Source organism: Egretta garzetta, unplaced genomic scaffold (assembly GCF_000687185.1).
Source record: "Egretta garzetta isolate BGI_Z169 unplaced genomic scaffold, ASM68718v1 scaffold209, whole genome shotgun sequence".
NCBI lineage: Eukaryota > Metazoa > Chordata > Aves > Pelecaniformes > Ardeidae > Egretta > Egretta garzetta.
In genome coordinates, this window is record NW_009260839.1 from 4,087,478 (window position 1) to 4,100,210 (window position 12,733).

General features: G+C 38.8%; 1 protein-coding gene across 1 annotated transcript; it reads left to right on the forward strand.

Moving 5' to 3' along the window:
* Nucleotides 1–1,499: 1,499 nt before the first annotated feature.
* On the forward strand, nt 1,500–10,224 carry ATP6V0E1 (ATPase H+ transporting V0 subunit e1; the record flags this gene model as incomplete). Its single annotated transcript, XM_035902490.1, has 3 exons — nt 1,500–1,576; nt 6,761–6,888; nt 9,698–10,224. Coding segments are annotated over 2 exons (171 nt in total), but the record flags the coding sequence as incomplete, so codon positions are not given.
* Between the last annotated feature and the right edge of the window lie 2,509 nt (nt 10,225–12,733).

Genomic DNA, 12,733 nt, shown 5'->3' on the forward strand with positions numbered 1-12,733 from the left:
TCTCTTTTTCCCTAGGAGATAATGACTTCTTAATCTCTCTTCCTCTCTCTGACATCCCTTCTGCTCCACAGGTACCAACTGTCTTTTCTCTTAGTTGTTTGGAGGAATTTTCCTCAAGTTCTACTTAGCTCTGGTATTTACTGCCTCAGTTTCAAACCTAAAGTGTGTCTCATGCCTGAAAATTTTCCTGTCCTCAGAAGTACCTTGAGAATATGCCTTCCAGGCATGTCTATGTATGTGGAAAGTATGTGGGTCACCAACGTTCTGTCATTATTCCAAAATGTGATTGTTTAACAAATACAAATAGAGCACTGCTGTGTTCTGGTTCTTTAGCATGTCCGTGGCAACACTCTGTAGTCTGTTATTGGCTCGTCGTCTTCTTCAAACAACAAAACCAACCAAGCAAACAACAACAACCCCCCCTCCAAAAAGAAAAACCCCAAAAAACCAACAAAACACTCGACCCAAAAGCCTCTTTTTGAATAGGTTTATTCTTTTTATAACAAAAGAAGTCAATGCAAACTTTAACCTACCTAAGAATTCACATTGTGTAGGTTAAAACTCCCAAACAATGACTCTGGGAGTCCCTGGAAAGAAGGGATTCCTGAAGCTTAATCCAGGCCGTTTTAGCTTTGTAGCATTCATTTGAAAGTTGACAAGGTGGGTGTGTATTGATAGATGAAAAATCCTGAATGTTATCCATGTCATAAAAGGGTTGGAGGTTAGTGACCTAGCATGAGTTTTTGTTACTCTGTTTGAGGGGGGGAGGGGAATAGAGGGAAATCCCTTTTTATAATTTAAAGAGAAAAAAAACCCCTCCATTTTGCTGTGAAGTTCCGTGAGCTGCATAGATCACTCGCTGTTAGAAAATCTCCTTTCCTTTCCTCCCACTTAAAAATCATGTGTGTGTAGCTGCAGTTTTACCACTTTCAATTTCAATAGCTGCTTGGTTCTTGCTTCTTTTCAGCTTAACTATGGTTTCTGATGCAGTCTGCTTTCAGCAAGAAAGGAAAATCTTATCCTACAGATAATTCCATGTGGCTTTGAGATTTTATTTTGTATTCAATTTGCAAATCCCTCATTCATGATATAAAATTAAGATATATTTTGATACTGAAATTTCTGTAAGCAGAATTTGCAAATAGAGAAAATGATTATTGTTTACTGATGGCATAAGAACATCCAGCTTCAGTAGGTTACTAACTTGCTGGTAGAAGTGACTGTGAATATGGAGCAAGGGCACTAATGGAATAAGATTTTGCTCCTCTTCAGAGTGATTTTTGTTAAATACAGCTGTGTACTTCTCTTTGCCAGAGCTGTGTCAGTTCTTTTGCAGAGTCTTAGCTGTGCCTCTGCAACTTACTCAGCTGGAAGAAGTTAGAACACTCACGTTGAGTCACCTTTCATGTGATCAAAGTTGAACTACTTCTTGTTTGTGGTTTGATTTTTTTTTTTTCTTTTCCGATGTATCTTGTGGTCAGTCATAACATGACACCTAATCAGCTGTTTCTCTCCTTCCTTTTTGCAGTGTTATCAACACAATGCTGGTGACATGTGCTGTTTGCTGCTACCTGTTGTAAGTATAAATAATGTCTTGCCTCTTAATCAAGGCACAGTTTTGATGTGCTTAGATTTCTTAGTTCTAAAGACCTTCAGCCTGCTGAAGAAAACACTTTCCTGTTGGTTGACACTGAATTAAAACAAACCTGAATTGTTCTTGTTGTCTTCTGACATGTTACTGTTGAATGTGTTGACTTGATATTACTTCTTTCCAATTCACTGGCTTATTTGCTTACAAGTATAATGGCAGTTTGTTAATTCTAGAATTTTTCTGATTCACAGTAGACCACTGACTTTTTGCCTTTTTCATTCTTTATACCCTTACATTTATTTCTAAGGTGATACTAATTTAAACCTACTAATGAGTTTTGCTTCACTTAGTTTGGTTGAATATATTCTCAAAATCTGGCAGAGCAGTGGGTGGAAAACCTTATACGTGGGGTTTTTTGATGGTTATTTGTCACAAATAATTTTTGTGACAAAAATTGTGATGCTTTGATATATTAAAACTTTCTTCTTCAATGCATGGTATATTTTGAGGCTGCCTTTTTTTCTGTAACAGAATTAGTAGAAAAACTATTTGTTGAGGGAATCCTCATGCCATGTTTGTTTCTTTGTTTCTTGTCAAGAGGTAAGCCAGCTGTAGCTGGAGTCCGCAAGAGAAAGTGTAGTTATCATTTTATATCTCTCTTTTTTTCTTTTCTTTTTTATTTTTTAAGACTATAGAGACTGATCTTGTCAAAGAAAGTGCTATGCAGAAATAACTTTGAAAGGTGTTTGGGAAGAACTTGTTATGGAGAGAAAATTGGTAAAAGGCTGGTTAGATCTTCAGGGTTAACTTGTAATAAAATCATTATTCAGAGTTCCACTTGAACGTGAGTAGTATTTGTACTTTCCTGAAGTATTTAGGCATTATTTATGCTATTCTATGGATCTTAACATGAATATTTAGAGAAATGCATTTCTAATCTCAAGACTCATTCTTAAGAACTGGCAGCCAAAAGTCATACTATCAGTGTCAGCATGTTCCAGCAGGGACCTGTTTGGTTCCATGTTACGTTGGCCTGTGGCACAGGCTTATGCAGGTTTGATCTAGTTTAATAATCCGATATTCAGGTTTTATACAGGTGAGGCCTATTTATTTTTTTATTCAGCATATTTGACAGGTGAAGTCTTAAGAAATCATTCTTCTGGATAAATGCAAAAGTACAGCAAACTCGGTTCTGTGTTTTGTATCTATGATAGTTTCTTAAAGTTTTGCTGAGCAGATGTAGAAACTTGAGAAGAGCTTTATAGTGCCATTTGGAATTGAAATTTGGGAATCTCAGTGCTATGAAGATGTCCTTACCTGCACATATAGTATGTATAGGCTCATTTTTACTAGGCTACTGTGTTTAAGTTACAGTAAGTTGGTTTTTTTGGGGGGTGGTGGCTGTGATTTGGGTTTTGGTTTTGTTTAAGTTTGAAGTTCTCATTTAAGTTCTTCCTACACTATATTTGAACAGAAATAATGTCCTATTCTTCTAAAATCCTTGAAGCTTAGGGTTTGTTTTCTTTATTGTTTGAAGAAGGACAATTTCCTTCAAGTTGAGGCCATGTAGTATCTGCAGAATCCTCTGGATTACGATGTGGAATGTATTTGTAGCATTTCTTAATTTTGAATGCTGTGAACTCTTCAAATGTACAGTGGCATTTCACTTGTAAGTTTATTGATTTTTGTACCAGAACAGACCTATTATAAATCTAGTGTCATTAACATGATTTATAATCTGTTCTTGCATGTCCAGTGAGGGGGTTCTTTCATAATCTTGTGGGCTCTAACTTGTTTTCTGCATTCCCTTTGGCTTTTTCCAATTACACCGTGAAAAAAGAGAAGCAGCAAAATATTACTGTGTTTTAAACCATTGGTAGTTATACCCAACTGCAGAAATTGCATGTATAGTGTCTGCTTGCCAGAATACAACAAAAAGCAGATTTTTCTCCTCGGGTTCCAAGATAGAACTTGCTTCATCACACAGTGGATTTTGGGTAGTTTAGTTTTTTGTTTTTTTTTTTCCCCCTCATGAATTCTTTATAAAATCATAAAACAGTCCTGGTTGGAAAGGACCTTGGAAGATCATCTGGTCCAACATTTCTTTCCTCTCTTTTATTCAAATGTAATTCAAATGTAAGTTTGTTCTTCACATAGCCTTTTCCTTTTTTGGGTGAGGCATTGAATAAATTTCAGACCTTAATTTCAGAGTCTAAAGGAAGAGACCAATTTTTCATACCAGTCTTGAAGGAAGCCCGAAAGAATGGTTTCTGAGGATTCTTCGCTGGATATGTTAGGGTTAAAATAGCTTGTGTTGTCCCAGGTATGGTCCTCTGTACTTGTGCATCCTTAGGTGGCTTGTGCTGTTATCTACTTCTTTTTAGAGTTGTGTAGAACTCTGCTAGACCTATCTGCATACTCTTTGAGTTACCTTTCCAGTTGAAAATAGGGAAAAACCAATTTCCTGTCTTCATTAAACACCACTTGATTGACAAATTGATTTGCATCAAACTGAATTTGTGTTAACTAAGTTCGAAGTCAATCTCATCTCAACTTAAAGCTATTCCTTCTGTGTTTAGATTTAACAGTGATCATTTTGAATAACTATATTGATCTCATGGTGTTAATGTGGTTGTTCTATGGAAGATTTTTTCATGGGTAAGTGCATAATTTGTGTACAGTACCCAGCAGCCTTTTGAAGGAGAATACACAAGCCTCAGGAACCTGATAAAATATAAGGCAAAGTATAAGGAGTTACTGCTGCAGAAATTATAGGTTACACCATGTTGTAAGGTACTGTCAAAGTCTAAATCTGTTTTGCTGTTTACAAAGCAGTTCCTGAAACAGTACCATGATATTCTACTAACAGAGGACAGGGTCTTGAAAAATGGTATTATTTGCTACTGATTCTAAAAGGATTAAAATATGGTTGCCCAAACTGACATTTAAACAGAGATAGCAGGACCTTAATTTGTAATATGCAGCATAGACAGATGGCAGTTATGGTACAAAGACCTTTTAAAAAAATCTTTCTGGTGGAACATAAGGGACTTCAATTTCCTTGTCTGAGCTGGGTAATTAACACTAACTGTTGTAAGTGGTATCTGGTAGAATTTAAGGACCTGTGGGTGGCTTGAATGCCATACCTGATTTTAGCAACTCTAGGACATTACACATTGGATACAGAGGCTTCCTTTGTTTTACTTTGAATGCTGCATTTTGTTTTGCGTTGTCATGATAGATTGTTGTATAAAGCAGCGTTGCTTAAGCCAAACCATGGGAAAAGCTTTTTCATTACTTACATTGAATGCAACGGAGTCGTAGAGTTCAGTACCTAACTACTGCTTTAAATTATTAGGCCCTAGCAGAGCAGGGTGGAGGAATATGCTATTGACCTGTAATGCCACTGTGGCTCGGAGCTTGGGTATCCAGCATGGTCCCAACAAATAGCTTTTGAAAACTGCACTGTGCTTGCCTAAAGCATGGTTATACAGCTGGGGCACGTCAATATTTTGAATGTGCTTCCAGCTCGTTTAAATCACAGCCATGCTGGGTCTGAACTCAGGAAGCATAGAGAGGTGAGATATTTGTGCAATAGAGTTCCTTCCTTCTGTACAGCGAGAAAGAGAATAATGTGCTTTAACAGGCTTTTAGTGTTCCTACCCTCCTCCCACTTCTGTTAGTTCAGGATGCTGAAGGCAGATGGTGCAGTGCTCTGGTACCCCTTCTGTCTGTCTCTTGTATCTGAAAATTAACCATTGCAACCTGAGGTCCGTGGTATTTTTCAGAGCTAATTTGCTTTTCCCTTAAGTAAATGTAACATAATGATTAACATGGTTTCAAAATACATTGTTGTCATCGCTTTGGATAGCAAAGTAGAAACATGTCAACCTAAAGCTTATTGGCTTTTCTTGGTGGTGACTTGCTGATGTTTTAATTGCTGTGTAGAGCCTGCTACATATTTCAAGTCTTGCATGACTGATAGGCTGCTGCAGGCTCAGCATGTCATTTTAACTAGACTCCTACTTTGTGCAAAACTGAAAGTGACATTGAAAATAAATATTTGTAAATTTTAAGAGGATTGATGTGTTTTCTTAAGTCTGGCCCACATCTTTTGCCCCTGGCTGTTCTAGCCATTTTGCAGCAGACCTGCACTTCGTTTGCTGGTCAAAGCATCAAGGTTTGTGTGGAATTTTCCATGACTGCCTAAGCACTCTGATACATTTGTGGCAGCTCCCATTACAAAGCTGCTTTGCTTTTTCTCCTCCTTACAAAGCATTCTAGAAATAGCAGACAGATGAGCCACTGTGTTCACTAAATGTGTTTATATAGTTAGTATTTAACATAGATTTAAATCCATGGAAGCATCCATCGCTTTTTCTGAATCTTGTAATATTTGCAAAGCAAATACATTTTAACAGTGGAATATTTATTTCTGTTTAGCTTTCCTGGATATTTTCCACAAACTACATTCCTCTTCTCGGTTCTGGGCTATGGCTTCTGCAGTGTCAGTTTAACTGCTCTGGTGACAAGGGTGCTGTTGCTGATGATCTGGGGTTTGGTGTCGTATTGGTTTTGTTGTTGTAGGGTTTTGCATTTTTTTGTGTGTGTTCCTGTAGCATTGTACCCTTTTGCTTCAGATCCCTGTATCTTGACCTCTGTGCCAGGTTTGAATTCACTTTGTTCAATCTTGGGCGAAAAATATACCATGCCTGCAAGGGTAGGTTGTCATACACAGAAAATAAGAGCAAGTGAGAGAGAATATGTTTCTCAGAGGATTTTGTTTTAAAGGATGCTTGAAAGGCACTGAGAAAAGGTCTCTCTCTCATATTTCTATTTTCTGAGCCCACAAATACCTGAGTTTCATATGTCTTAAAACATTTTCCCATCAAAGCAAAAGTATGAGAGAAATGCTGTCAGGTGGCTTTGTGTTGCTGTAAATTGAACAAGACAATTATTGTTTCAGTTGAGGAATGATTCGGTACCAGATCTTCGTTGCTGGTATCTCTGTGTATGAGCTTGAGCAAAATTTTGATTTGATACTAGACCTTCCTAAAAATCATCTTGTCTTCTCTGATAGTACTTGTGCTTTGGACAAGCCTTTCCATTATCATAAGCTTTGTAATTTGGCTGATGTTCTCTCTTTTGGGTTGGGGGGTTGTCTTGCAGTTGGCTGATTGCGATTCTGGCTCAACTGAACCCTCTCTTTGGGCCGCAGTTAAGCAATGAAACAATCTGGTATCTTAAAGCTCACTGGCCTTAAGGATGTCTGTCCTCTGCTGCAATTTATTGACTAGGTGAGTATGATCAGATTTATTGATCTATTTGGTATGTTAAAGCTTCAGGAGAAATTGAACAGTAGTGTAAGCAGTGTGTTCAGAATTGCTAGCTGTTTTGCAGGAGAAATCTATCTTTCTGTAGGCTGCAACAAAACATATTTTGGATGTTAATATTGACTAGATACTGTGAAAAGCTTGGACTGAATTCTTGTATAGTTATTTTTCTCTGCCATCATGTCATGTGGTGCTGTGTTCAGTAAGCAGGGGTTTGTAAGAAGAACAGTACATTTCTTCTTCCTACAAAAAAAAAAAAATCACGCTGAGGTGTCCTTTAATAACTAGCATAAATAGATTTCCTAATCTTCTAACAATTGTTAAACCTCTCTTCAAGCCTACTACCATTTCATCCAAGACCTGTCCTGATTTCCAAGGCAATGGATAGTTGCCCTCATTCATCTGGGAAGTCAGAGTGAGAATTGCAATTAGAAGGTTATTTATCTCCTGTCAATGTATAGCACAAACACTGAGCTTACAGATAACTTTTTTTTTTTTAATGATAGCCTATGTGCAACTTTAATCATAGATGAGCCTGGTCATTTCTATCTGGGTAGTGCTATTGGAATGCTGTTGTTGCGGTTCTCGGGCACGCTTTCTGACATGGCCAGCAAAAATACGAAGACTTATACTAAAAGTAACGCGATGGCTTCAGGTTTCTCTAGAACGGCAGCATCTGGAGTTGAAGGTTCAAATGAAGGATAGGTGTGGGAAGAACTACCCGTGATTTTAGTTTTTATGCTGGTAACTGAATAATTAGGCACTCTTAGTTTTTTACCTGTTTTTTTTTTTTTTCCTTTTAGGTTTAGCTGCTTACCCCCTTGCTGTTGCTACTTTAACTTCTGTTTACAGAAGTCCAATAGCAGCAGACAGATGACAGTTGATGTTACAGCTCTGTTAAATGTTGTCTGTAAAGCATCTTGAGCATTTACCCTAAAGCAAAGCTCCAGTGCTTCAAAGTAGGCTTCATCTGAACTGTGGTGTTGTCAGACTGTGGCGTGCGAGTGTGTCTGTATCTTCTCTTTTAAGCAGCAAGCAGAAGCTAAAGGTAGACTTGGCCCTGCTTCAAGTAGAGACCTGTAATTAGCTAAGTCAGTCAAGCTGAATTGCCTAGGTGCATTTTCACTGCTTGTGTTAACACATAATTAGTTAGCTAAAACAGAGACCAGTGTATTCTGGTAATGGGCATACAGATGCCTGAATACCATTCGATAATTCAGTTGCTTGGGATCTGAAATTGAAATGTAGTTATCTGGACAAGTGAATGCCTTGAATATAAAGATTGGGCTTCCTTTTGACTGATATTTGGTCTGTGTGTTGCAACCAGCAAGGACAAACTGGACATGAGATACAACTGTTGACTCTAGGTGCCCGCTAGAAGAATCAGGGCTTTCCCTCTCCCTTTCAGTGAAGGGTTTTCCAGAGAACTGGAGGTAAACTTGTACCAAGGAAGAAGGGGAACCAATGTGTTCTAGGATGGTCAGAAAGTTTATGTGAGGAGCTGTCATTTTTAAACTTATTGCTGGAGTGTTTGAAACTTATAGCACATGCTGATGTGTTATATGAAGCAGTTTGTTTTAAGCTTTGATATATCTGATTTCATTGGCTTAATTTTGGAATAAAATGAAGGTTTTTGTCTTTGTGAAAAAGAATGCTTTAAAAAAAGTAAAGGCATATAATAATATTTAACTACAATATTTGAGGATTATGTTCTTTCTTACTAGAAATGTGCTATTACAGGACGTACTATATCCTCCACAATCTTGTTTGAATTACTCTTGTAGTGTTGAGTTTGCTGAGCAGCAAGGAGGTGGCTGCCTTGATCAGGCTACAGTGTCCTGGCTTTTGCTGTTGTGCACTTCTGCCCTCTGAGCTTCCCGGTTTGTTTCTCACTAGACAGGAGCTGTGAGTTAGATTCCATCTGAAAGATTTGGGATATATCTCCCTGGCACAGCACAGAATATAGCTACCATACTTTTTTCTGCCTCCCATTTCTCTTTCAGCTGAGGTTTGGATGGATTAGTACGGACAATGCAAAGAGTTAAAGCAAAGAGAATGAAATACTGACTCGCAGAGTGGAGAGATGTTATTTAAAAATTAGGATAGTCTAAGCAAGCTCATTTTACTTGACCAACAGAGCAGGCTGAAAACGCGTGCAGAAGGCTACTGCAGTTCTAGTGAGGAGCTTCTACAGATGCTGACTTGATCGATCTATGCCAAATTACAGAGTTTTGGTCGGTCTTCTCAGTCAGAATCCCTCCAATTCAAGTGATGATGATGAGTCAGATGACTTGTCTATATAATTAAGTTAATGGCTTGGATGGCAGTATGTAAGAACATGCAAACTTCTGTAGCTGTGGTAAATATGGGCTGTAGCCTCTTTTAAGCAATGTGATCTAATGCCACCTTTTCTCCTTAACTTTGTCAATTTACAGTCTGTGTTCTCAGGCCAGGAACTTCATGCAAGTACAAGGAGGGCTATCATCCAGATGACTGGATGCTTGTTGCAGCATTGAAAACTTTCTAGTAAGATAGTAGTTCTACCAGCTTATAATGTAATTAAAACTGCTTGCAGTAACTTCAGAAATGAAACTGCTAAGAAAGCAAGAAAGTAGAAATTATTCTTGAAGCTCCATGGAGATGAATTATCTACAGTTCTTGACCATTTCTCAGCGCATTTATGGAATGGAAATAGTTGTGGTTAACAACCAGGTCTTCAGTTAGTAAACTGTCTCCATGGAAAGGAATAATTAAGTTACCTCTTCCTTTGCAGGTAAAGAAGAAATTTCCTCCAGATGAAAGACTCTGCTGACCCAAAGATGCCCTTTACATAGCTCATTGGATACCAAGTCCACATTAATGCCTTAACCTTTCTATTGTGCTTCAAATGGCTTGTTCCAAGCCCTATATTTTTTCCTACTATACTGTTTACCAGTGTGCCTAATGCAATTTATACTCCTCTTCAGTACTGTAAATTCATGTCTATTAACTTCAGATGTGATGAAAATTTCTGAAGTTTTTATGGGTCGTAGTCAGCTTTCCTGTTCGTTTTACTCACTCTGTAGGAACACTGTATATATCTTACAGGTCTTAGGTTGTCTGTTGCTGTGCTGTTCACCCCTGTTCTGTTTGACTGCACTTGGGGAAAAAATGTGTGCAATGAAACTGTGTGAGGAGAGGAGAAACAGTGGTACCACGTGTTGATGGCATTTATTTTTTAAAATTAGTTGTATTCTTGGGAAATTTGGTCTTAAATTTATCGTGCCTGGAAATAAAACTAATCCTCTGCTTCATACCAAATGTTCTTGTGCCATGTTTAACTGTTACAATGTGCTTTTCTGTGGTTTAAATTGGACAATAGTTAGCCAGAGCTGAGCTGAGGAGACTGAGATGATGTGGATAAACTGTAATAAACTCATAGTGTGATGAGATGAGCATGCTTACTGCCTGTATCAAGACCTCTTGGGTAGTTCTAAAATAGGACGATGTTTGCAATCTAAAATTGCTGAAAGGTCTGCAGGAAGAAGTGGATGCTTAGCTCGAGAGCCTCTTCTCCATGAACTTCCCATTGTCTGATACTAGGGGGACTCAGTAGCAGAGATAACATGACTAGTTCAAATGAAGTGTAAATAGTAACTTCGGTAGGAGATTGATTTACTGCCTGGCCTTTTTGGAGGATACATACAGTGACAAGCGATTTGAATTGAACAGAAAACATAGCAGGTTTTTTATGCTGACGTTACACTTGCACGTGGAATTGCAGTCCTGATAAAGCACATGGCAATGTGGGCCAGAGACAAAAGATTGCTGAGGCTCCTCAATGTCAGCTGAGTCCGTGGGGCTGGGAATGACTCTAGTAAGTCATTTGCTAAGGAATAGCTTCAAAGGATACAAATGCTGCTGTGTGCACACGAGTCTTCATATATACTTTCTTACCTCCTTCTGTCATGTCCAGATAAATTGCAAGTATTCCTTACTGTGTTTTATTGTTATGCACAAGGACATAACAGAGTGGTTCTGGTTTTTGTTTTGTTTTTTTTCCTTTTGGATAGCACTGTTAACTTGTTCCGTGGGATTGTACTCATTACTACACAGGAAATTCCGAGATCCTGACAAAATGCTATAACTTGCGGTGATCAAAAGCTGGACAGCACGAATTGCAAAAGAAATAAGAGTGTGTCTGTTATTACAAATAAGCATAGCGACTGATGGGACTGGAATAGCGGATTTTTTTCCAAGCTACCTACTACTGAGAGCTGTATTTTGACATGCAAGAAGTTGTACACCATAATGCTCTGTAGTCTGTGGCAAATAATTCCTAAGAAAACTGGAAACCAAATATTCTTATAAAAGCTTAGGATGTTGTTTGGTTGATCTCTTTAAAGGGGATAATACACATTGACATCCTATGAGGAGGGGAGAACTGCTTCAAGACACCGCTGACAGTTTTGAACATGTAACAGTTTTTTAAAATATATCGATCTGTCACATTTACCCTACAGTGAGACATCGAAAAAGAAAACATCCGGTGACAAACAGTGGTAGTAATAGATTGGTATAATCACTTTCTTTAACGAGCTTTTTATTTTGGGTTCTAAACTGTCACTCGTTGTAGAAGACAAAGGAGAAGTAAAATAGAGTTCGCATGGTGTGTTTCACTGTTGGTGAATTTAATGTAAAGAGCTATGCAAAGCCTGGACAAACAAACCATAGTTCAATTTTTATTTAGGTGCTTTACAGATAAAGAAATTTCCCTTTACCTGAATGGTTAATGTTTTCCCTGAAACAGATACCAGGTAGTAACATGATTGAAGAAGCCAAAAACATAATGTTTTGTTTCTGCTCTGCTGAATGTTGTGTGACCTACTGTCTGCATCGTGATTATGGGATGGTCTGCTCCACGTGTGACAGGAACTAACACTGCTTCAGATTTTTTTATTTTTTTTTTTTTTTTGCGTGACTGCAGGAAATTATCACAGACAGATCGAGCCGCTGGTGTTGAACAAACAGCGCAGGTATCAAAGCCTCTAACAGTTCCTTCTTGCTTCGAGACAACAGCAGAGAATGCAAAATGTTGAAGTATGTGGGAAGGAAGCTTGATGGTGCTTGGAGAAGAGGGAGAGCCTGGGTCTGCCGGGAGACAGCCTGATCTCTGGATGGGTATTGATTCTTCGGGGGAGGTAAAAAGTGAGGAGGATGGAAGAAACTGACTCCATAGTCAAGTCCTGAAGACTTTAAGTCATAAACATCGGCAGCATGTAGGGCAATTGTTTAGGTCGGGGTCATTTCAAATGCTTTTAACTTCTTTTGTTTGTGTTGTTTAGGAAATTCAAATGCCTGCATCTGTGCCCCTCACAGGAAGCTGTTCTGAAGAGTTTATGGAATTTGCTTTTCTGCTACTGGAAACCAATGGAAGTGTTTTACTCATGCAAAGGGCTTTAAGTTAGAGGTCAGAGGTGGGGGGCGGGTCCCCTGTTGCCCAAATTGCGCTTTACAAAGTTTCTGGGGCAAAAAAAAAAAAAAGTTTTTTTTTTCTCTTGGTAGCGTCAGGTGTGATGGGTTTGGGTACAGTGGAAAGAAGTTTTGTTATCACAGAGGGGTGAAAATGCGAAAAGTCATCTGGACAGTAGCAGAGGTACTCTTCACAAATAGTAGGGTGAGAAGGGCTGAGGGGCGTGGGCTGGTTCTTTCATCAGTACTGTCCCCAGCCCCCTCCCGAGGGAGCTGCAGGGGAGCAGGAGGCCCCGCCGCGCGCTGCCTTCAATACCGCCCGCGCGCCCCGTCGCCTTCACGTGACGGGGGCGGCCCC